At 56.5% G+C, this 22627-nt stretch overlaps 8 protein-coding genes across 8 annotated transcripts; 4 read left to right on the plus strand and 4 right to left on the minus strand.

Annotated features, from left to right (window-relative positions):
• Positions 1–2100: 2100 nt before the first annotated feature.
• On the plus strand, positions 2101–3107 carry CH63R_13839 (Caleosin domain containing protein; the record flags this gene model as incomplete). Its single annotated transcript, XM_018308813.1, has 5 exons — positions 2101–2254; positions 2316–2404; positions 2464–2496; positions 2553–2916; positions 2989–3107. 5 exons carry the CDS (start codon positions 2101–2103, stop codon positions 3105–3107), a joined length of 759 nt encoding a protein of 252 aa, XP_018151131.1.
• A 645-nt stretch (positions 3108–3752) lies between these two features.
• Positions 3753–4865, minus strand: CH63R_13840 (Integral membrane protein; the record flags this gene model as incomplete). The annotated part of the gene is made up of 1 exon (XM_018308814.1): positions 3753–4865. The coding sequence occupies one exon, from the start codon at positions 4863–4865 to the stop codon at positions 3753–3755; it is 1113 nt and encodes a 370-aa protein (XP_018151132.1).
• Positions 4866–8909: 4044 nt separating this feature from the next.
• Positions 8910–9482, plus strand: CH63R_13841 (uncharacterized protein; the record flags this gene model as incomplete). Its single annotated transcript, XM_018308815.1, has 2 exons — positions 8910–8993; positions 9075–9482. The coding sequence occupies 2 exons, from the start codon at positions 8910–8912 to the stop codon at positions 9480–9482; spliced, it is 492 nt and encodes a 163-aa protein (XP_018151133.1).
• A 1172-nt stretch (positions 9483–10654) lies between these two features.
• CH63R_13842 (uncharacterized protein) lies at positions 10655–11737 on the plus strand (the record flags this gene model as incomplete). The annotated part of the gene is made up of 1 exon (XM_018308816.1): positions 10655–11737. One exon carries the CDS (start codon positions 10655–10657, stop codon positions 11735–11737), a length of 1083 nt encoding a protein of 360 aa, XP_018151134.1.
• Positions 11738–12198: 461 nt separating this feature from the next.
• Positions 12199–13189, minus strand: CH63R_13843 (5'/3'-nucleotidase SurE; the record flags this gene model as incomplete). Its single annotated transcript, XM_018308817.1, has 2 exons — positions 12199–12923; positions 13009–13189. The coding sequence occupies 2 exons, from the start codon at positions 13187–13189 to the stop codon at positions 12199–12201; spliced, it is 906 nt and encodes a 301-aa protein (XP_018151135.1).
• A 1851-nt stretch (positions 13190–15040) lies between these two features.
• On the minus strand, positions 15041–16486 carry CH63R_13844 (Glyoxalase; the record flags this gene model as incomplete). Its single annotated transcript, XM_018308818.1, has 5 exons — positions 15041–15072; positions 15131–15240; positions 15310–15560; positions 15639–15791; positions 15854–16486. The coding sequence occupies 5 exons, from the start codon at positions 16484–16486 to the stop codon at positions 15041–15043; spliced, it is 1179 nt and encodes a 392-aa protein (XP_018151136.1).
• A 1657-nt stretch (positions 16487–18143) lies between these two features.
• On the plus strand, positions 18144–18827 carry CH63R_13845 (Magnesium-dependent phosphatase-1; the record flags this gene model as incomplete). Its single annotated transcript, XM_018308819.1, has 1 exon — positions 18144–18827. One exon carries the CDS (start codon positions 18144–18146, stop codon positions 18825–18827), a length of 684 nt encoding a protein of 227 aa, XP_018151137.1.
• Positions 18828–19303: 476 nt separating this feature from the next.
• Positions 19304–20776, minus strand: CH63R_13846 (CRAL/TRIO domain-containing protein; the record flags this gene model as incomplete). The annotated part of the gene is made up of 3 exons (XM_018308820.1): positions 19304–19875; positions 19936–20504; positions 20571–20776. 3 exons carry the CDS (start codon positions 20774–20776, stop codon positions 19304–19306), a joined length of 1347 nt encoding a protein of 448 aa, XP_018151138.1.
• Positions 20777–22627: the final 1851 nt, after the last annotated feature.

Raw genomic sequence — 22627 nt, forward strand, 5'->3', positions numbered from 1 at the left:
ACGGCCTTTGACCCTGTGACAAACGCTCTGCAGAGGAACTTCCATCTTGCAACTTACACATCAACTGGCCATCGACTTCCATTTTTGGCCCTTGAGAGCTCTTCTTCCGACTCGGTGGTGTCAAGGCTGCGGATTTGGATAAACAAGACGAACTGACAACAAGCGGGTCGAGCACCAATCGCGTGACCAAGCTCGGAAGCTCGCAACCGGTTCCCAAAGCCTTACCGCAAACACCCTCTCAAATCGATCAGCCCCGAGCCTCAACGGTCGTGCATGACACCGAGCAACCCCCCCGTTTCGATTCGTCGCGAGGCCAACGGGACGGACGAGTTTGACGGGGTCACGACGACCTCGCAAGCAACCGCCTGACTGCCACATCTCTGACATGCGCCATGCCGCCAAGAGACGAATGCGCTCCCCGAGGTGACCTTCGCAAGGCCGTGGCCAGGTCCGTTTCAGCATGGAGAGAAACAGCCCCTCCTGTCAAAAAGAAGTGAGACCGTTGTCGCCAGTGCGGTTCGAGCCCCAGCACCGTCCAAGCGTTCGCCGTCTGCCAGAGCCGTCAATGTTATCACCATGGCTGGAGAGTTGATGCGTTAGAACTTGGGGTCTCGGGACACGGGAGAGGAGGTGACCGGGCGCAGGCATGGTCTGACCGTCCCAGAACCGCCACCTCGGGAACACATCGTTACAGTACGACGAGGACCCGTTCATGCCCATCGGTTTCGTAAATAGAGAACTGACGACCCCGTCTGTTAGGCCACAGGGGATCGGTATGAGATCTGTTCCTCTTGCTGCGCGCACAACCCACCGGCCAGCGACTGCCAAGGAACTCAAGGCATGAGCAGGAGATGCCCAAAGAAGAATGATGATCACGAGATGGTTGAATTTTATATGGCACGACATTTCGATGGCCGAAAACCCCTCTGCCGTTATTCATGGCCTTGCCAGAGCTTTGAAGAAAATGCTCGTCATGAAGGTCATGGAGTAATTAGGCCGCTACAACATGGACCGATGATTGCGAGCATGCCAACTTCCCTAACCCTAACCCAATGCCTACTTTCGCAGATCTTGTACATCTCTGTACCAGTACTATCTTACCGTCCAGCCTTGTTGTCAAAACGATGATGACTTCATGGACTGCAACGACTCCGTCTTCGTCCAGCCCTTTAGCCCGGGAATTCGATGGCCAGTTTCTGCATTTTGAGTGCCCCTCTTAACAGTGTGACTCTTGTGTAGGTTGTATCAAGTGCTACAAAACCATCAATATTGCCACGCGTCTATCCTATGTCATGCATCGTCTCAGGTCGGCTCGATACCCTCCGTGCCGAAGATAGTGAGGCGATCGCGTAACTCTTTGGGCGCGGGTTTCCAGCCGTGACCTACGACTTTCCTGACCAGCGCCATTTCCTACGATCTTTGCCATCTCATATTCTGACTCATTACAAACGATGGCCATTGCATCTCATTTTCCGAGTCTTCGGAGATCACTGTCAAGTCCAGTGTTGTGCATGTTCTGTTCTGCTGGTTTTGTTAACTTTGGTGTTGAGCTGTCGCGTTGTGGCACACAGCTCAACACCAAGATCCCATTAAGGGCCGCATGGCTGTGAATAATCCGACCAATGAATTACTTGACTCAGATGTCGTCATCATGATTATTCCCAGTAGCCTTATCACTCCATTCACAACACTCCAATGGTTGTTGCCTGTGCCAAGTTGCTGGGTTACGCAACATACCTCTTGGGGGCCGACTTTGTTGGGAAGGACAAGCCGAGCATTGCTGAGAAAACGACAGAAAATATGAGCCATCAGTCTTTGGTCAAATAGGAGGAATGCATGCAAATGCAGATGTGGAACGGGGGAATCGAGATGGGTGACGGCCCGAACACACAAGAGCCCGAGTTTCGTTCACTCTTGAGCGCTCAGTGACGTCACGATGAACGGCTCATGTTTTGTATCGCACTAATTGGGATTGGGTCGATATATCCCCATCACATGTCAGCGTGTTTCTAATGGTGAAGTCCTGACTGGTTCACCATTCTTACAAACCCAGTACCATCCAACATCAACTCTGCAAACTACCAATAATCACAGTGCAAGATGGCGACTCTTGAAGATCACAACTACACAAAGATGCAACTGCCAACCAACAAGCTGGGCGAGCCTGTCGTTACCTCCATCCCGGAGGTTCCCGTCACGGTCCAGCGCAAGCCTTTCCTACAGCCAGAGTTGGACCAGAAACTCGCCCATACCGGTATGCAAGCAAACCATGTCCCAACTGCGGCATTCATAGCTGACCGAGAGGCATGGCCAAGGTACACCGAGAGCCAACATTGCCGCTACCTATGAAAAGCCCAATGGCACGACGGAGCGCGGCTGGGCGCAAAGACATCGCCACCAAACTGTGCGCACTCTGTGCTGAGAGAACAAGAGAGTCGACGGCTGACGGTGATGTATGTCTAGGTTCTTCAGCAGCATTGTGACTTCTTTGACGCCGTAAGTCGTGCGTGGTCTTCCATTTATCTGGCTCCGGCGTCTGACAACCCACGCAGGACAACGACGGCGTGATCTACCCCACGGACACATTCTGGGGCTTCCGGAAGCTCGGCTTCGGCATCATCCTCTCCCTCCTCTCCGTCGTCATCATCCACAGCAACTTCTCGTACCCGACCCTGTCCGGCTACCTCCCCGACCCCCTGTTCCGCATCTACCTCGCCAACATCCACAAGGACAAGCACGGCAGCGACACGAACACGTACGACACCGAGGGCCGCTTCAACCCGCAGAAGTTCGAGGACATGTTCGCCAAGTACGCCGGCGGCCGGGACTACATGACCGTCTACGACGTCCTCGCGATGCTCAAGGGCCAGAGGCTGGTTGCTGACCCGATCGGCTGGGGCGGCGCTTTCTTCGAGTGTGAGTACTATCGCGACAGGCCTTGCTTATTTCGATCTTTTTTATTCTACACGATCGCTAATACGCCTCCAGGGACGGCGACGTACCTCATGCTCTGGCCCGCGGACGGCCGCATGACCAAGGAGGACATCCGCGGCATCTATGACGGCAGCATCTTTTACACCATTGCTGCGCGTAGGTCTCGGAAATGAGCATCTCTGCGATTCGGCGCACTGGTTTTGCACCGAACACGGAGATTTCAAGGCTCTTTCGTAAGCAGGCTTGACTCATTATACAGAGACTGGCAAGACTTTTCGCCTCAATACATGTAGTTGTGAGAAAGGCCTTGGAGATACGCGAGTAGTCACAAGAAGTTGTAAATCTGGACGTCTCCGCTGGCGTAGACTCACTGAGAGCAGACTTTTCATGCTGCCTTGGCCAGTGGCAAGATAAGAATACTATGAGGAATGAGAACATGTTGACCATGATTAATGTACGATATGTGAACACATCTCTGACCAAGTTCACTACTTTGGATGTCTTCAGAATGCTGCGTGTAAATATGAATACAATTTCTGGGCATCAAAGTTGCAAAAATTCTGCTCTTTGACAGCAACCGCAACTGTTTTGTCTACGAGACCTAACAAAGACTAATTAGATGGGCCAAGGTCAAGCAAGTTGTTGGTCCGGACGAACCATTCACAAACGACATGTAGTTGGGTCCATGTTTGGAAAGTCATTAAATCATGAATTATAATCCGAGTCGGTATCTAAGATTCTGTTTCTCTCTGGTATAAGTCCCAAGCCCCCCCGATTAACCCCGGTCCCAAGTCATCAAAGTAAAATAAAAAGTGTCGTTAATAAATCGACTGCGGAGGAATCTCTGCCGCCGTGAACGGGTCGACCCAGTACGGGTCGACGGGGTAGAACTCCATGAGGATGTACCACTGGATGAGGCTCGCCACCAAGAAACCGATCCCGGTCATCAACGAGAGCGAGGCGATCGTGACGGCCGCGTCCTTTGAGAGGAGGGTGACGACGCCCACGGCCAGAAAGCCGCTGGCGCCGACCAGGTTCCAGAAGCCGTTCTGCCAGCTCGCGTCGAGGATGAGGGGGAGGTACCAGTTGTTCTGGGACAGGTAGATCTGCAGCAGGCCGGCGAGGACGAAGAAGCTGCCGCCGATGAGCTGGGGCGAGGAGATGAAGATGATGTAGGCGTGCGGGTGGGTGAGGTCGAGCACGCCGGGCAGGGCGCCGACGGCGGCGATGGTGAAGAAGGACCCGGCCAGCAGCTGGAGGACGCCGGCGCGGAAGGCGGTGCTGGGCCAGAAGACGCTCTTCCACTCGTACCAGTTGGCCCACCAGACGAACTCGTCGCTGCCGAGGAGCGCCGGCTTGTACGCGTCGGGCGCGTCCTTCTTGGGGTCCAGCTCGGCGCGGTCGACGTTGAAGGCGGCGAGCAGGCCCATCCAGGAGCTGAGCGTCAGCAGCGAGCTGCCGAGGACGAAGGTGACCTGCGAGGCCAGTTCGCTGCCGGGGAAGTCGGCCTGCCGTGGGCTGACCGAGTGGACGAGGCTGAAGATGCCGTTCAGGGTGAAGCTCACGGCCGCCATGATGAAGACCATGGTGACGAGCCACCCCATGTCGCGGTACGGGTAGATGGTGAACATGGCCCCGAGCCTGGAGAAGCCGCGCCTGGTCGGGTTGGCCTCCACCGAGAAGATGTCCGGGTCGCGTTCGGGCTTGGCCGCCCTCTCGGCGTCGCAGGCCGCCTTGTACTCGGCGTAGTCGACGTGGTTGAAGGTGCGGTGCCAGATGACCGATGCCATTTTCCCGTCAGCCGTCCTCGCCGACGGCGGATATCCGATGGAGCTGAGGGAAGGGTACGGCGAAGCCCAGGACTCGCGCGTCTCAAAGACCGTTGTGGGTGGCCTGAGGTAGGACACCCGGCGGGGGTTGAAGCTGTTCATGTTGGACCCGGGTTGCTTATTTCCGTTCTTCTTTTTTCTTTTTTGGTGTATATCAAGATCGTGTTAGATAGAACGATGGGGAGGACAGGAGGGGTTTCCCTTATTCCATGGTCACCCGACACGTCGTTGAAGATGGGGAGATATCGAACCGGACTAAACCACCGGACAAGCTTGGGGGAAGGGGGAATCAAGGGCCCTTATTTACGCCTCGCCCGTTAGTCTCCCCTTCCTCCCCGAACGTCATGAACCTTCTCTCTCTCAATCCATCTCTCGGCAGGCCTTCTAGTTTCGCCCGTGCCTGCGAGCCCAGCCCCTTTGGCGGCCTGAGCATGAATGTTAGCGTCTGTCGTTTCAGTGCGTGCGTATTTGGGGGGGGAGGGAGGGGAAGTGTGGAAGAGACGACATCGGGGAGCAGAACCAAAGCCTCATGCTGCAGATTTTCCAGGGCAAAAGGAGCATCCGGTCCCGACGGCTGCTGGTATGAACACTCAATGCCGCAGTTGTGAGTCCTCCATATGCTTCCCTCGGTTATCATGGGTGGGTGGTCATGAGTTCAGATGATGTGCGTCCGCGCGTCCGTCGGCGGCAGACTCTACTTGCCTTGCCCTTCTTGCCTTTCTCTATCTCACAGCAAGGCCGGCCGACTCGACGGAGGTCCTTCTGAGACACGCATTGCCTTGGTTCCGGTTGATAAGCTGTCGTCCAGAAGCTTAGCACAAAAGTGGGAGAAGGGGGGAGGGGGGGAGCCAGATGAGATTGGTCACCGGCGGCGAACTCTGTCCGGGGGTGAAACAAACCTTGGGCCCCTCCCTCCTCTGTTTGGCAGTATGCATTCTCTCTTTCTCTCTCTCTCTCTTTCTGTGTGTGTGTGTGTGTGTGTGTGTGTCCGCGAGTGTGTGCGTGTTGGGTTTCTTGTGCCTTGGCCCGTGATGTCACGCCAGAACGGTCGCAACAGAAGGCCAACGACCTCCCCGATGACTGCGGCCTGCTCGGCTGCATGCTGGCTGTGTTTCCTGCGTTCGCGGTTGAACATCAATTTTCTCCCTTTTATGCAGCTAGCAGAAGCCCGGCGTGTTAGTCATTTGGTCATCCGCAGACGCATGAGCAACTTGTCGGCACTATGCCGCTCGAACCTTTGACCAACTCCGGGCTCCTAAGACCCTCTTGACATGAACGATGACCAAACACGACTACGTTTTCTCTCCGGATCACGAGGTTCGCGTGCTCCATCTCAAATTCCACTATCGATCAATGGTTGATTTCTCTCGTGACAGTTTAATAATCAGTGTGGGGAGGTTACCTCTCCTCTCCGAGACAGCTGACGGTTGAGGCTGGCATCTGAGAAATGTTAGTTAGCCGTGGAGCTGCGCGTCATCCTATGATTTCGCCCTCACTATCTGAACTTTCTCTGTACCAATATCGTCTCTGTTTCCAGCCTGCCCTCTCCGCTTTCATCAAAGAAGGCTTGTTTACCTCTCTACTCTGTATCACTTTGCCATCCCACCTGAGGAGAAACACAACCGCCCTAACCAAGGACAACCTAGTTTGTTTCCAGCCAAGTGGAGAGAGGTCACCTCGCACCAAGACAAAGCCTCTCGAGTACCTGTTTTTTGGCTCGCATATTATTCTGGGCGCCCTCCACTTGTATCCTTAGCGGCGGCCACGGCCAGGCACAATCCGATACCTCGGCGCGCGGACGTGACGCACGGCACCAACTCGGGTTTGTGCTTTGAACATCTCCCTTGCCCTCCCCGGTTCATTGGCAGGGCGGACGATGGGCAGCGTTTCCCCCGCTTTGCATGTGTGTACTCTGTGCAAACACACCAGTTAGCTGACCCTCTCGCCTGTCGGCTGCTTCCCGAGCCTTAAAGAAAACGGCTACAACGGCTCCTCGGCGCCGGTACCAAGCAAGACTAAACATCAGGGGCAACTTTGTCGTCTCGGCTCCGGGCGATCGCTGAACGCAAAATGCTACGACGGGAAGCTCGACATTGCGGTCGTGGCGTCGCTTCGTGTAGGATGGATCCTGCGGTCTTGCTCAGGCTCTGTTGGTCAAAAGCGGAAAATTCTTTCGACTGCGAACAGCTTGCGAGCGGGCGGGTGAACAGCCAACAACCATAATAACAGCATCGGCTGTTCGAATCATGAATAGGTTGGGCCTTTGCGCTCGGAGAATTATTTATGGAAGGCCAAGACACCAGAACCAGGCGCCAAGCACTGCCAAGTTTTGACAAGCCTCTATCTTCCATGCTTGACGGTCCTACTTGGGGGAGTATGGGGGAGAGTGTTCGTGAGATGTGCGCCTGCCCCCCTCTGACAGAACGCCGACAGTGCGGCCAACGCAGGTAAACAGGTTTTGGCGTCGAGGGCGAGGTATACGTGCCTCTTAGCTATGGCAGGGATTGACTAAGTTCGGTTTTGAGACCAAAGGCGCCTCAGACGGTCGACTTGGATCCCTCTTCCCTGGTCCCTTGTCGGCAGCCTCCACACTGGGATCGTCCAAGGACCGATTCCAATCGCCACAGGGGTCTTTTTGGGCTTTGGGGAAAGCTTACAGGATTGAGAATCCGAAATTCGCCCCGCGTTTTCTCGGCGTTCAGTAGTTGGGGGGGGGGGGTTCTTTTTTTTCCTTGTCTTTTTGGTTCGTGTTTGTACGGCACTCGAGCGTTGGAATAAACGTTTATCATTCAGGGGCGCAGGTTCGAGATCCAAATAAGCTTCATGGAAAGGGGATGCAACTTTCGCAGTCTAGAATCAGACCAACCATCGATGACTTTGGGATTCTCGGCGTCGAGTTCCCGGAGGTCAGTCCAGCTGAGAAGGGCGGGCCGTTTTGGGTTTTCCAATCAGCTGGCAAGGCGGGCTTCCTGTCGAGTTGAAGCTTTTCGCCAGAGCGGATGGTGAGGAGACTTTGGCCGCGCTGAACTCTGCCAGGAATAAGCCTCGAGGGCCTGGGTTTTCTTTCCTGTGCATAAAACAAGCACATGCACTCGGACGGCCTGGCAACTGTCAATCAAGCCAAGCCGGGCCAGATCAGGTCAGGCCAGGTTCAGACAGCCCAACGTGACTCGAGTTTGCAGTTGCTTCTTCTTCTCCTTTGCTGCGAAACGAAAGACGAGGCAGACTCAACCATGAGAATTCGGTCTTGACACAGGTTACATAAACATCGTCTGGGGCGGAAGCAGGTATTGTTTCGATACTGTTCTAGCATGTGTCAAATAGCAACTCTTCAACGCCATCCCTCCTCGAACGACCTGGCCACTGGTGGTAACACTCCTAACAATACTGGAACATAGGTAGTTATTTCTGCCATTATGTAATGCATCTAAATGGGGCCCTAGGGCTTCTCGCAAAATAGTCGCAAACAATATCCCGAATCGGGTGCCGCCGACTTGAAGCACAGACATCTCGTCGTACGTTGCCAGGACATCGGGTTGATATAACCTCCGAGGCGGGCAAGACAGCTGATACCCCCACAACCGTCCATCTCCGCGGCCCGTCTCTTCTGCTGAGGACTTTGCTGCCTTTTCATCCCATAGTTGGCTTAGTCACCTGTCTCCGGAATGTAGTGACTGCAGTGGTTGGGCTGCCCGGCCAGCTTCACCGCTGCTGGGATTGACCTTTGCGACCATTCACTGGGCTCATGAGAAGATACATGGGCGGCTGGTATCACAAGATGCGAGGAGAAATTCGGACTATATTGTTTCCATAGGCTACGGTAGTTACAATGAACTGGGTACCCAGTATCGCGAAAATCCGACTATGAAGGTGAAGTGAGGCGAGGCCTATCTTACCAGCCACCAGATTTCTGAACCTCGAGGTGAATCTCACTCTACTCACAACTCTTCTCGTCCTACTTACTAAATATTTTTCTCTCTTTTTCAAAATCAATGAACCGCAAGTAGATGAACCATTTGTCTCATCAGCTTCCAGTACCAACTGCATTCAACCTTTTTGTATCGCACGCTTTTTGGACACCGAATCATCGGAGACAACACGCACAATCGATCGGCAGGCCCGAGAGAACTAACATTAATCAGTGAAATGGACCTCCCAAGCTCTAGAAGCAAGCAGACTCGTGCGGCCTCTGATGGCAAGTGGCCCACGATGCCCGGCCAATATCCCCAGGTCCGACCCATCAGTTCTCGATCCACCAGACAAGCTTCCAGAAGAACAGACGTGCTGACTGGGGAATGACCTGACTCCTAGACAAGCGTCTTCCCGTGGCCCAACATACACACATTCAGCGCCTCGAAGCCGCAGCAGCGGTCGCCTTCCCCCGTCGTTGTAGACCCGACGGTAGAGAAACTGCTCCAGTGGAGCGCCGGCATCGACAAGAGCATCGTCGAGATCAATCAGAAGCTCGAGTTCCTCCTCCACGAGACCAAGGCCTTCCGCGGGATGGAGACGCACTACAAGAAGCTCCAGGAGCCGACGGCCCTGGGCACGAACTTGGGCAACTCCTGCCAGCGTCTCGACATCCATCAGCAGAACATCTTGGACACCGTGCAGAAGCTCGGCAAGACCATGAAGCAGGTTGAGTCCCTGTCCCATGACATCGACCGGCTGAAGGATGGCAACGAAGTCACTGTATCGATCAAGCCTACCCGAAAGTGAGCTTCTTCAACCATGGCTTGATGGGGGGGGCACACATAGCTAAAAGTGCCGCAGGGAGAATTAGAGGTGTATGGCAGTACAAGCGCGCTGTCACGAGAAAGGACTGTATCGGCATTGTTTGCGGCGTTCTTTTGTTATTACTGCAAGACCACGATTCATGAACACCCACACGGCAAACATATTGGTTTCTTTCTATGGCTTCGGCATTGCTGCATTCAGTTTGGCGAACAAGGCGGTTGGCAGTTGATTATCTAGTACGATAACGCACTGTCAATAGGGTGAGAGGCTGATAGGGAAACCAGTGAGTGGCATGCGGTTACTGTTTGCTTTCTAGAACATTGCAAAGTATGGAAAGGCGTCAAGAGTTTTTTTTGAGCATGGGAGCAAGGGCACTCAATGATGGCCTTCATTCTAGCATGGAGTGTGATAGACGGAATCAACTGCAAAGAGAGTCTGTAAACATTGCTGCTATTTACTTTGTTTTCCGATATTCTCAGAAGCCGACCCAAGTTTATGCATTCGGCTCCATCACTGACTTTTTCTACAATCCAAGGTGTTGGATAGTCTGCAAGTTCCAAGTTGAATTAGGTGCCCAGTCGCCAGTATAGCTGTTCACGCCAGCGGTAGCAATTCTCTCACTTTAGAACTATTAGACCTATCTTGTTGAGAGAAGTGTTTGATCTTGAACTGCAGACGTAGACTGCGTTACTTCCTCTAAGCAGTACATCGGGGCAACCATCTACGAATACTGGTAGTGGCCGACAGAATTTGCGAAGGATTTGAGGTAGTCGCAATTTTATTCAAGTATGTGGACGAAAATTTTCCGATAAGAACCTCTCTGGTCCTGGCATCATGATCCAGTGGTCAACACCCAAGCAGCCCATCGAAGACCAAGCCAAATCCGAGATTACGGGACATTTTCGAGCCATATCATCCCCTTCAGCATGTTCAAGTAGTAGAAATACCACTACGGTAGCAAAAGAAAATGTCACGGGCATGTTCGTCACTAAAGTCCAGGGCTGGAATTGCTACATCTCCGATGACACGAAGGAAGAAAGTTCCTGGCATCTCTTTCATGTGGGTCACGGCACTCTTTTTGGACAACCAAACCTCATCAATGTCTGGTAGAGAGAACTGAGTTTGCAGTGCGGGTTCTACCATGAGATCAGTAAATGTCAAAACCTCTAGCGGAGATAGGTGAGAGAGATGGCATATCTTCAGCGCGGCAGACGCGTTGGCAGGAGGAGAAATCCATCCAAATCACAACTCCATCAGAGCCGACTAGGACTAAGACTCACTTGGTACACCGGATCACCGTACTGCCAACCAAGTCGAACGTTATACCAAATTGGGGCCCCCTGATGACCATGAACCCATCCGATTCATCAAACGTGGCCGGGCGACCCAACCGAGGCCCCATGCCCAGATCGGCGCCCGCACCGAACGAGGCCGGCCCTAGCCTCTCCATAGACTACGACTCTATCAGAGTGATGTTGGAACAATGGCCCCAAGGGTCTCGGACGATTGCAGACATAGAGACATCCCGCTCATGGCCCGCGAATACCGCATATCCCGCCCTGCCGAGCCCGTTTCCCCGGGCCACTGGGACCGTCGCGAACCACCGATGGTGGCAACGAGCGTCCCTCATGACGAGACAAGGCATAAGAGAACGTTGCCCATGGGTCCCAGGAATCCCGTTTCCCCCCCCGATCGAGCCGTCTCTCCCAACCACCGGCGGCGGTAGCGGTGGCACTCGCCCCACGACGTTCCCAAACCGGGTTTCTCGCCCGACCTCGGGCCGTCGAAGCGAGCACACCAACCCTATGACACCGTTTGAACTGCGCCTCGTCCACGAAGCCGCGCTGATCCTCGCCCCCGGCGCGTCTGAGGAGCAGCGGCGCCGCTGGGTGCGGGCGGTACAGATGAGGAGGGACCACCAGGCCCGGAGGAACAGGTTGCGCGCGGGCGAGCCCCGCGTCCGGGTCGAGACTCGGAACACTGACCGGGAGATGACCAACGCGCCTCCCGAAGCCGATCTGGGGGGGCTGGTAGAGGATTTTGGCGACCTGGGCGTGTCGAACGATCTGGGGGAGCTGGCGGACGAGTTTGACAACCTGGACGTGTCGGACGACGTCGACGGGGAGATGCAGGTCGACACGCCGGCCGGAGACGTAGATGCCTCCTCCTCGGACGCGGACCGTCGCATCGGATCCCGCGGGTCGCCGCTCGCGAATGGAGGGGTACCGAGTCTGTAGCCACACGTGGAGGAGTCGTAGAGCCCGCAGGGCCGGCTTCGAGGCCGAATTCTAAAGGGCTGACGGGCATGGACACAACGACGAGAGGGCTCGGGCCAAGGAGAGAGAGTGTATGTGTCTTCATTCCTGTGGGTCGTCGATAGCAACAGGTCTATGTTTGATAATCATGATGCAAAGAGAGTGTGGAGTGTTGACCTCCAAGGATACCTGCAAGGGCTCCTTTGGCGCATAGTTAGGAGTAAATACTGTAGCTTTAATCTTGTATCTAAGTTTGCTTGCAGCACACACGTGTTGTGTCTTGCTGATCCATGTGAGCCTAAAAACGTTGTGTTGTTGAAGAGTGGAGCACCAGAACATCAGATGCAAACAAGAGCAAAACCACCCTGCAACCCGGCCCTGGGTTGTTTGACGTGTTCGTCGTCTCTCAACAGTTTAAACCCTCCCCATCGCATACCCCTCTTCTACGGCAGGCAGGACAGGAAGTCGCGGAGCCTGTCCAGAACCGGCTGCTGCTTCTCCTTGGACGCCGTCGTCTTGTCGTCGGAGTTGCCGACGCTGATGGAGATGTAGCACCCGGCGGTGAGGACGACCTTGGTCTCCTCGGGCAGCCTGTCGTCGGAGCCGCAGGTGGCGACGTCCGGGTCCGAGAGGAGGCCCGGGTTGATGCGGCTGAGCACCCACTTGAACTGGTCCGGGTCGTTGCACTCCGTGTCGGTGACCAGGGGGAAGTTGACGTTGAGCCAGGTCTTGGCGGGGAGGTAGGGCGCGCCGCCGGCGACGATCTTGTCGACGAGGCGCGCCGCGAGCTCGGCGTAGACGGTGCTGCGCGTGGGCACGGGGCTCGTGTTCCAGGGGAGGGCGCCCATGGAGAAACCCGAGAAGGCGATGGCGGGGATGCCCTTGGTGCCGGAGGCGTAGACGGCGGTGCCGATGGTGCTGGAGAAGGGGACCTGCAGCCAGAGGTTGGGGCCGACGTTGGGGCCGGAGACGGCGAGCTCGGGGGCGGCGCCGTCCCATTGCTCCGGGGCGAACTGCTCGATGCCGTAGCGCATCGAGGTGACGGGGAACGAGTTGACCCAGCGGAGGTCCTTGCGGGTCTCGTTGAAGCCGACGGGGCCGCTGTTGGCGGCGCAGCTGTTGTACTGGCAGGGGCTGTCACGCGGGCTGGGTTCGATGTCGAGGGAGCCTGAGGGCAAAAAGGTCAGTCAGTCGGTGGGCATGCATAGAATGGAAGACGGCGGCGGCGGCGGCGGCCTGGCGGAGGGACGCACTGGTGGCGGACTTGTCCTCGGCCGGGGCGGAGAGGAGCACGTCATGGCCCGAAGTCCTCAGCGCGTCGTTGAAGGAGCGGAGGTAGAGGTCGGCCCAGCCATCGTCGTTGGACTGGATGATGCGCACGCCCTGGACGGCGAGGACCTGGGCGAGCAGGGCGAAGGTGGCGTCGGCGCGCATTGCAAGGGACGAGGACGGTGGTCGACGCGGGGGTGGGAAGGGAGTGTGAAGGCGGACGAAGATCACTTCTTGTCAGTCCTCCTCCTCCTCCTCCTCCTCTTCCCGGTAGATATGAGCGCGGGCCGTAGCGACTTTAAGTACTCTGTATGTTGGCAAGCATATCGATCCGTCAGGGATCAATTACCACGGACGGCCCTTGTGTCGTCCTCATGATTCATCCCCCTCGGTTCCTCCTCCGTCCCATTCACAACCTCGTCCCCGAACCGGTCCTAACACGTGCCATTGGAAACCGAGCAAGCTGGACCAAAGGGTTCTCCTGCCCGCCCGCCGGTGGTATCATTGACAGGCTGCAGGCGGGCGGAAATGATCGTCGACTCCAATCTCAAACATGCCATCCCATCCCCGTCTCAGCACCCAATGGCCGCCAGGCGTGCAGATGCGCCCCTGAATCAGTGAAAACCTATCGCGGAACAACCGAAAAGAGGGCGGAGAATCGCTGTACGTCCGAAATATGGTCTGGTCTTGGCTGTCACTTTGTCAGCTTTTTTCGACCTACCAAAAAAGCCTCCCTCCCCGCCAGCCAGAACGACCATCTGCTTGAGCTCGCACTCTGCACGTGGGCCGCAGTGCCGGCGAGCGATGCACCAAGAGGGAGGCAGTGCCGATGGGGTTGAATGCAACCATGGCCGGGGAGGCGACAGGGGCCAGGGGGCGGGAGATCCCTCTCGATATGGAGAAGCAAGCTGCAAGGCCGTTGCGGGGGTCGTTTGCGGTCGTTGCGGTCATTTGCAGGGGGGTTCATGCTCGTCACTTCGCCATCCGCCATTCACAGTCCTTGGATTGAGTGGTGTTGGAAAGCTTCGTAGAAAAGGGCGCGAAATAGCCAACGAAGGTTTTCCCGCGCGATGAGATGACAGATTAGGAGGGTGGGGGTGGGCGACTCGATGCGATGCTCCGGTGATGATCGGCGATCGGTCATCGTTCGGCCGACACACACACACACACACACACACACACACACACACACACACAGTTATTCGAGACCCGAGGGCCTGTCTCCTCCCATCTGTCCTCTGTCGGAGAGCTAAGAGGAGGAGCTTCTCTGCTCGATCGACACTTGACGGTGCCGGCCGTCCTGCCAGCCCACATGAACACATAAACTACCCTGCCGCGCTCATCAAGCTGAAGTGGATGAATATCCGACTTTGCCCCCCGTCGACAACCATCGGAGAACAATTCATGAAACGACGCCACCCTCGAATGGCCGCCTCTCAGCTCAACATCTGGCCTGTGCGTGTCAGCCTTCATATCATGCAACGGAGCAGAGCCACGATGAGCCACCTGGGGGGGGGGGGGGGGCAAAAAGCAGCAATATATGCGGTTATCGACGGTATTGGTATGTCTGGCTGATGCTCCTTAACGACAATCCAGCTAGCACACCCGAGTCTGACGAGGCGGCTTCTACCGTCCTTCTGCTGCGACGATCATGTTGAAAACAGGGCGATGCGCTGGTGGCAATAACCTGTCCCCTTGGTTTTCTCATCCGTCTTGGTTGCATGCGACTGTGCATGCCATAGCCTCTCTCCAGCAACAACAACAGCAGGTGAAAGCGGTTTAATTCTCCTAGACTACTACCTATGTGCTGGGCGATCGAAATGCCTCGATACGCGTGCGGAGCCGTCACGATGCAGGACAGAAGGACCTGTTGTTCCGGCCGTTGCGCATCCGTCCGGTCCGGGTGAATGGCTCCACCTGAGTGAGGCCATCACGATAGTGTTCTGCGCTAAAACAGGATATGACATCTGTTCTCGCGGCGATGTAAAAAAGATAAATACTTCCCACTGGATCCGATCACTGCAAAAAGTCGGCCGGCACCTCAGGCCCTAGACATTCCTTCGTCAGCACGTTTGCTTGCCCCACCGGACTAATGGACCGACTTACCCCAGATGTGGAGATTGTCCGGCGATGCCGGGTTGTGGTGCGTCTCCTCCGTATCGTCGAGCAGGTCGCCATCGACGTAGTGCTCCATGATAAAGCCCGAGGGGTCGAACCTATCGCCGTGTCAGCCTTCTCCGTTCGCCAAGGACAGTTTTCCTAGCAGCACCCTGAACGTAACGTACCAGTAGTCGAAGATCTGGCTGCCCATGATGTGCCGGCCCACGCCCCAGCAGCTCTTGTGGCCCTGCTCTCTCAACCAGTCGTGCCCAAGCACCTGCGTGTCGAAGTCGTGCGTCTCAAACGACGAATGGTGCACGTGAAACTTGGGGCCCTCGAAGAAGAAGAAGCAGTGGTGGTCGACGAATTCCTTACCGCGCGCGAGGCGGAAGAAGACCGTCACCTTCTTGTCCTTATTGTCCGGCGCGTGGACGAGCTACGCGACCTATGTTAGACGACGACGACGGAGATCCATTCGACTTGCGCGCCTTGGTACTCGGTACTGGGTACTCACCTCGCTGGGGTAGAGGTTGAAGTGGCTGGTGTAGAACTCGTACGCCTTGTCAAAGTTGGTCAGGCAGACACCGAAATGGCCGAGCTTGTGCACCGGCGCCGGGCGCTTCGTGAAGCGCTGCTTGTGGTTGACCTCGCGGTGCTTCTCTGTCGGCTGCACCGGGGTCGTCAGTCGAGTCCTACACAACGGGGACCCGCCTCTCCGTCTCGACTCACAAAGTTGAACTTGAGGTTAGGAAACCCCGGGTCGGCTCTCTCAACGGGTGTCTGGCCGTAGACGAGGTGGAGCGACCAGCCGTCGACCGGGTCCTTGAAGCTGACACATTTACCGCCCCCCGGCACGTCCTTGAGGTCGTAGATTTCTGTCGCGTCTGGTAGCGTTTTGGAGGCTTGCTCGAGGTCCGCCATCGACTCGACAACGAACGCCGGACCTCCGAACTCATCCTCAGCCGCCTCGATGGCGCATATCACAAACGGCTCTGCGCCGTAGCCACGATAGTAGGTTCTGTTTCCCGTGCGCTCAAACTCGAAGAAACCAAAGTCGTCGTAGAACTTTCGGGCGGCCTCGATGTTCTTGTGCTTGTAAAAGACGTGCGCGAGGCGGACGAGCTGGATCTGTCTGTCGGGCATGATTGCCTGTGATTCGAGCGTAGGCACGGTCGTCGGGATGATTCTGGAGTTGTAATAGGCAGGCGAGCAGTATTGCGGCGATTTCGAAGCTTTGCTAACAATGGAAGAAGCTACAGACCTTTCGGGAGTTGTAGTCGTCTTATTTCGGCTGTTGGGTGGCTCTTCGTCGTTTAATGTGCCGCTGGACGTGGGGGATCCGTCATGTTTATCTCCCCGCATTACCCCAACATAGGTCCATCCATCGGACGTCGTACGCTCGGTACTTGCGCTGCAGTGTCAGAGTCCGGTGGGAAGGGTTAGTGGCGTCGGTCCTGTTCTTGGAGGCGTTGCAGTGCGACTTGGGATGGCGCGGTGCCGAAACTCAGACAGCGGTTCGGGGTCGTGGCGTTCGGCGAGTGTGCCGACCAGCCCAGCGTCTTTGGTGCCGCTCAGCGCCTCAGGGGGGCGAAACAGCGACTGATCACAGGTACGGATGTCTCTTTGATCTGCGATCTGCGTCATCCCCATTGCCGAGCGAATCTCCCGAGCGAGATGCCTGCCTGGCAGCCCCTTTCGACAAGCTGAGGGTCAGACGAGGGAAAGACGAAATGCGCGTCGTGATGAGTGGCCATAGCTCCCGGGGTCCAAAAGTAGCTCCGAGTCGATACAACAAGCAGCGAAGGTTTGCAGGGTCGCCAGGAACCGGTTGGTTCGTTCGTTCGTTCGTCGCCCAGCCGCGGGGTGTCTACTTGTAATTATCGATCGGCACCTTGCCGGCAGCGGAGAACCCCGAAAGTCCGCAAATCCGCAAAGTATCGGTTGAAATGGGGTGTGTCTCATGCAACAGACATTCGGCAAATGGCAACCGTACGTCTCCTGCGGCTTGTCTGGACGACCAGTTCCAACTGACGGCACTTCCGGGCCCGATCGCCTCCACCCGATTCCGTCCTGGGCCGAGGAGTGACTCGGGAGTGGGCCAGCTGGCGGGGGAACGGGTCGGGGCCGATGCAGGCGGGCGGCCTTGTACCGAAGAGGTGAGTCAAGGCCGAAGCCCGCATGGTTAGAGTCCACCGGGGGTTCCCTCGCGTCGGCGCCCTTCACCGCTTCGGCCAGGACACACCAGTCCCACGATGGCCGGGATGTCTCTCCTCCTTGTTGTCACAAACAGCACTACCCTTTCATCCCCGCTTCAAAGCGGATTCCTCATCTGGCGTTGTGGCAGAGTGGTCTAATGCGCAAGACTAGAAATCTTGTTCCTTCGGGAGCGTCTGTTCGAATCAGGCCAACGTCGAGTTTATCTTTTTGTCAGTTTTGCAGGTTGTTTGTCGCGTGGCGTTATGTTTGGAACATTTTCTCCTAAATGGCCTCGCTCATGTCAGTGAAATGAATTGTACCTCTGGATTTAGTCTCGTTTAGGATAGCATTTATTCATGGCGCGCATGGAAATGTGGTAGGACCAAGAATATTTCACGTCGGGATCTTAATGTTCAAGCCGGAGTCAGCATCAGTGGGAGGGACATGATGGGATTTAATTTTTCTCCATGATTTTTCTCATATTTTTCCCCCTTCCTTTTCGTTCCTAATCCCCCCCCCCGGTCCATCTCTTGCTGGGGCCCTGGCTGGAGGGGGCTTCCTGGCCCGGGCGTATCCAGAAGTACGTACCTTTTCAGTGACCCCCCCACCAAACAGCCTGTGCGCCAGCGCAGTGACGAAGCTCATCATCGCCAGGAGTCGCAATCGCAACCACCAGTTTTCCCCTCCTCGGGATCATTTTACTCTCTCATTCACCCCTCCCTCAACCACCGCCTCGATCTCCTCCCCCTCGTCGCCACCCTCCTCAGCGAAGCAAACAGGCAACCGACATCAATCCGTCGGTCAGAATCCCTCACCCGCCGCAATGCCCAAGAAACTCTCCAAGAACCCGCAGGGCGGCAGCACAACAACCCTCGGCACGCCCTCGACCTCGACGACGAACTCCTCCTCCCTCTCCCTCCCGCGCATCCTCACCGACGACCTCCCACTGCCCAAGCTCATTGTTTTCGACCTCGACTACACTCTCTGGCCCTTCTGGGTCGACACCCACGTCGCTGCGCCCCTCAAGGCCAACGCCACGCACTCCGCCGTCGCCGACCGCCACGGCGAGTCCTTCGCCTTCTACCCGGATGTCCCGCGCATCCTCTACACTCTGCCGCTGGCCGGCGTCAAGATCGCCGTCGCCTCGCGCACCTCGGCGCCTGACCTCGCTCGCGACATGCTGAAGCTGCTGCACGTGCCGCCGCCGAGCGTCGACGAAGGCGGCAGCGGCAGCGGGACGGGCAAGAAGGAGAAGACGAAGAAGGCGCTCGAGTACTTTGACGGCCCGCTCGAGATCTACCCGAGCAGCAAGATCCGCCACTTCGAGACCATCTTCCGCAAGACGGGCATCCCCTTCACAGACATGCTCTTCTTCGACGACGAGAGCCGGAACCGCGAGACCGAGAGCCTTGGCGTCACGATGCAGCTCGTGCGCGACGGCGTGTCGTGGGGCGAGATCGAGAAGGGCGTGGCGGAGTGGCGGAAGAGGAGGGGATACTCGGGGTAGATTGGCGGCGGTTGTGGCGGGGGATAGACAATTTAGGGGGGGCTTTTTGGGATTTTGCTAGAGGGGCGTTGGGGCAGTATTAGGCTTTGTCTGCCTGCGTACACCTCATTTACAACACCACATATAGAGTACACACGGACGATATGGACCCGGGGACCGTGCTGTCACAGATGGGATGATCGAATCCAGAGGCGACCCTGCATGAGACCCGGGGTCCTCGGTAGATGGGACGATGCGACGTCATGAGATACCATATTTTGAATCAAAATGATGCCTTGAACATATCGTTGTTACATGTTTAAAAACTCCAGTCCATGTTGCCTCACCCGAAGATCCTGCTCCCGTTCGTTCCCTTGAAGAAGGCCAGCGCCCTCGGGGGTATTTCGTAAGCCGCACCCAAATTACAAAACAGACCGATGCTGTAATGCCCAACCAAGTATGTAATCACAGCTTCTAACGATTCAGACCGAAGATGTCTATGCCGCTCCCGTGGGCGGCGACGCCGTGCTGCCCTCGGTGTGCTTCTCAGCGATCTCCTTGGTATCGGAGATGGACAGTCTCTGCATCTCTGACGCCGGTGCCGTCTGCGTTCCCTCCGTCACGCTGCCCTCCTTGGTCACGGGCGTGGCAGCGGGAGTCGGCTCGGCCGCCGGGGCGCTCGTCTTGGACGGCCACGCCTTGGGAACAGAGCAGATGAGCTCCTTTTGCTCGACGCCGTTGACGCTGCCAATACCGACGCACTCCACGCGGGTGCCGTCCTCATTCTCGCGCCAAATGGCGGGCCGCGACTTGAACGAGCTGTGTCCGTTCTCCCACCGCACCAGGCCCTCCCACGCCGGGTCGACCGTCGGCTGGTCGCCGAACTTGAACTCGAGTTCGCCGCCGTACTGCTTCGGGATGTTGCGCCGCTCGATGAACTGCTCGAGGGTCGGCAGCACCTCGTGGGGGCTCAGGATAAAGATCTTGGACACGGTGATGGGGTCGAACCAGCGCTTGATCCAGCCCCAGACGGTGGAGAAGAACACGGGCGCGCCAATGATGAAGATGCCTGCACGGGGACTTGTCAGTCGCTAGTTCATGCTCGGGATGGAGGGACGTCGTCACTCACGGTCAAGCGTCTCGGGGTAGTGCGCCGTCGCGAGCTGGCTTGCGGCCTGCATGTGCGACTTGAGGTTCCAGAACTGCTTCAGGCTGACCCCGGAGATGTCCACAATGTTGGTGCTCAGCGTGATCGGGGTGTCGCGGTGCTCGCGGTCCTGCAGCTGCGTGGACAAGGGCTGGGTGAAGCGCGTGAGGTTCTCGTAGAGCGCAAAGAGGCGCAACATGCCGGCCGGGGTCTTGCCGTCGAACTTGGCCTTGCTGAAGCTCGAGTCCTTGCCCAGCTTCTCGTAGTTGGAGATGGCCTTGTTGTCCAGCGTCTTGACCTCAAACAGGTAGACGGGGATGCCGCGCTTGTCTCGACGACCGAGCCATTGGGGGTACAGCCGGCGGCTCTGCTCGAAAGCGTCAAGGTCGATGGTCTCGTAGAGCACGTCAATGTCGTTGGCGGCGCGCCAATCCTCCGTATCCTTGAACTGCGTCAGGGCGTCCTCGGGAACCCATCTTCGGGCGCGCAGGTATCGGCTGCAGTATGACGCAAAGGGGGGAAAAGTCAGAAATACCGCTTCGTCTTCCGGCCTTTCCGGCGCACACGAAGGCGCCGAGCACCGTGGGAGGGGTATGGAGAGGAGGGGGGCAGCTCACAGCAGAGTCGGGTCGTCGTGGGACGCTGGCGGGCCAGGCTTGTACAGGCCCTTCTCCTCCACCAGTGTCTTGAAGGCGGCTAACTGCGCCTCTTCGTGCTCGCTGAGGTGGCCCAGATGGCCGTGAGGGTACCCGACGTCGGATACCGTCGAAGCGGCGGATTTGACCCTGGTCGCAGGGTCGGCAGCGGCGGAGTCGGTCGTCATGGTGGTGGTTTTCAGTCTTTCCTCGGTCGAAATGGCGGCTCTTTGAGGGGATGCGGTGTGTCAAAAACGCGGTTTCTGGAAGAAGAGGGAAAAGAAGAACGTCTACTCGCCAGCGCAATGTGCGAGGTCGCCCCGAGAAAGGTCTGGGGCGTCAGCGGACATGTCGGGCAGGGCGGGCTTCTTGGGGGGGCGCGCCCGCGGGATGGGCGGGATCCATCGATTTGATGTGGTAATCGGCGAGGAACCAGCACGCAACGTGCGCCATGCGGCGTCCAGGGCGGGTGCCGCCCCCCCCTGTGATCAAATTTCGACCCCTGTCAGCTGTCAACTTATCGCCCTCCGGCTCCGTTTTCCCGACTGATCCGGCGAACCAACGGACGAGAATTTTGGATTGATTACATCATACAGCCAAATGCACCTGGTCTGGATCCCACCTTGGACATTCATTGCCCTTTGACTTTCCGCACCACCATTAGGAATAACCTCAGTTCGACGTCAACACCACTGTTGTGCTCATCCACAATCTGCCGCGACCAACCTTCCCACAACAGTACAATGCACCACATGATGAATCATGCATCTCAACAAACTGGCATGGTGCATATCCCATGCAGTTGTCTCCCATCTGGCTGCTAGCCGAACGCCACAGCCTGTGTCCCGGAGGGTGTCGCGCCACCAAGATCCTTCGGCGCAAGGCCAGCCAATGGAAGAATCGTCAAATGCATTGCGTGCGAGTCATGGTGGAGACACCAATGTTAAAATAAACAATTTGATTCTCAAAAACAAAATAGTATTCAAGACGGATTTGGAGTGCGACAACGAATCCAAGGTTGTCCTTGAGTTCTTACCCTTAACTGCTGCTGATTCGATTGTTCGCACAGATCAACACTCGGCTTTCCCTGCACAAAGCCAGTGAATCCCGTGTTGGACATCGGGGTCACGTTCATGCATTTGGAGGCTTCATCCTGACCTCGAGACCATCGAATGCTTCCTTCCGCCAATCGGAGGTTGTGAATATAACTCCACTTCGCCTGATGCGGCAATCTGTTCTGGCCCCGAATACGCGGATAAAAAATGGAGGCATGCCCAGCAGCACACTTGCATCGGACAACTACCTACCCGTCAGGTACCCACTGGAAGGCATAGAGAGTCGAGACTGGAACTTGGGCAGAAACCATATGGCGGTCTGTTTACGAAGCAGGGGGAAGCGGAGAACGGAGAGACAGGTGGGTGCGTACCTCGATTACCTGCCTACCTGTCATGCTGTATCCGTATGTCACAATGCAACGAGGCACGCCCAACACACTTTGCATTGGATGTGTCTAGGTAAGTGCCTGGGTAAGGTTGGTAGCCACTACAAGCCATGAAAACGAGTCGAGACTACAACATCAGAAATAACCATCGGCCGACCAAAATCCGACAACGAGGCAAAGGCAGGCAGTAGGCAGTGCACGGCACGGCACCACAGGCAATTGTGTGACTCAGTTAGACCATCTACCTACCTACCTGGGTACGCTGCATGCCAAAGTGCAGTAGCTTTTGGCGTCAACCAAGTCTTTCCTACAAAGCTGTGTCAGAACGGGGCACGTTTCTGTCCCTGCACATACATACACCTTGATGGAACAGGTGAGTCAACTGAAAAAGTCTCCATGATTGACCTTGTCGGTTCACTTCATACCGTGCGGATGTGCCTGCCTGCCCTTTGGACCTGGTGCAGGGTTGTCGCCGCCCCTTCAGTCCTACAGGGTCTAATAGACACGCAATGCTATTCCCTCCCTACGAGCCGTGGAATTCTTCTACGCAAGCACTTACCAAGTACCGCTCTAGACCAGCACCCTTCCCGTTTTTGGC

The sequence above is a fragment of the Colletotrichum higginsianum genome, chromosome 10 (genome assembly GCF_001672515.1).
Source record: "Colletotrichum higginsianum IMI 349063 chromosome 10, whole genome shotgun sequence".
NCBI classification, from domain to species: Eukaryota; Fungi; Ascomycota; class Sordariomycetes; order Glomerellales; family Glomerellaceae; genus Colletotrichum; species Colletotrichum higginsianum.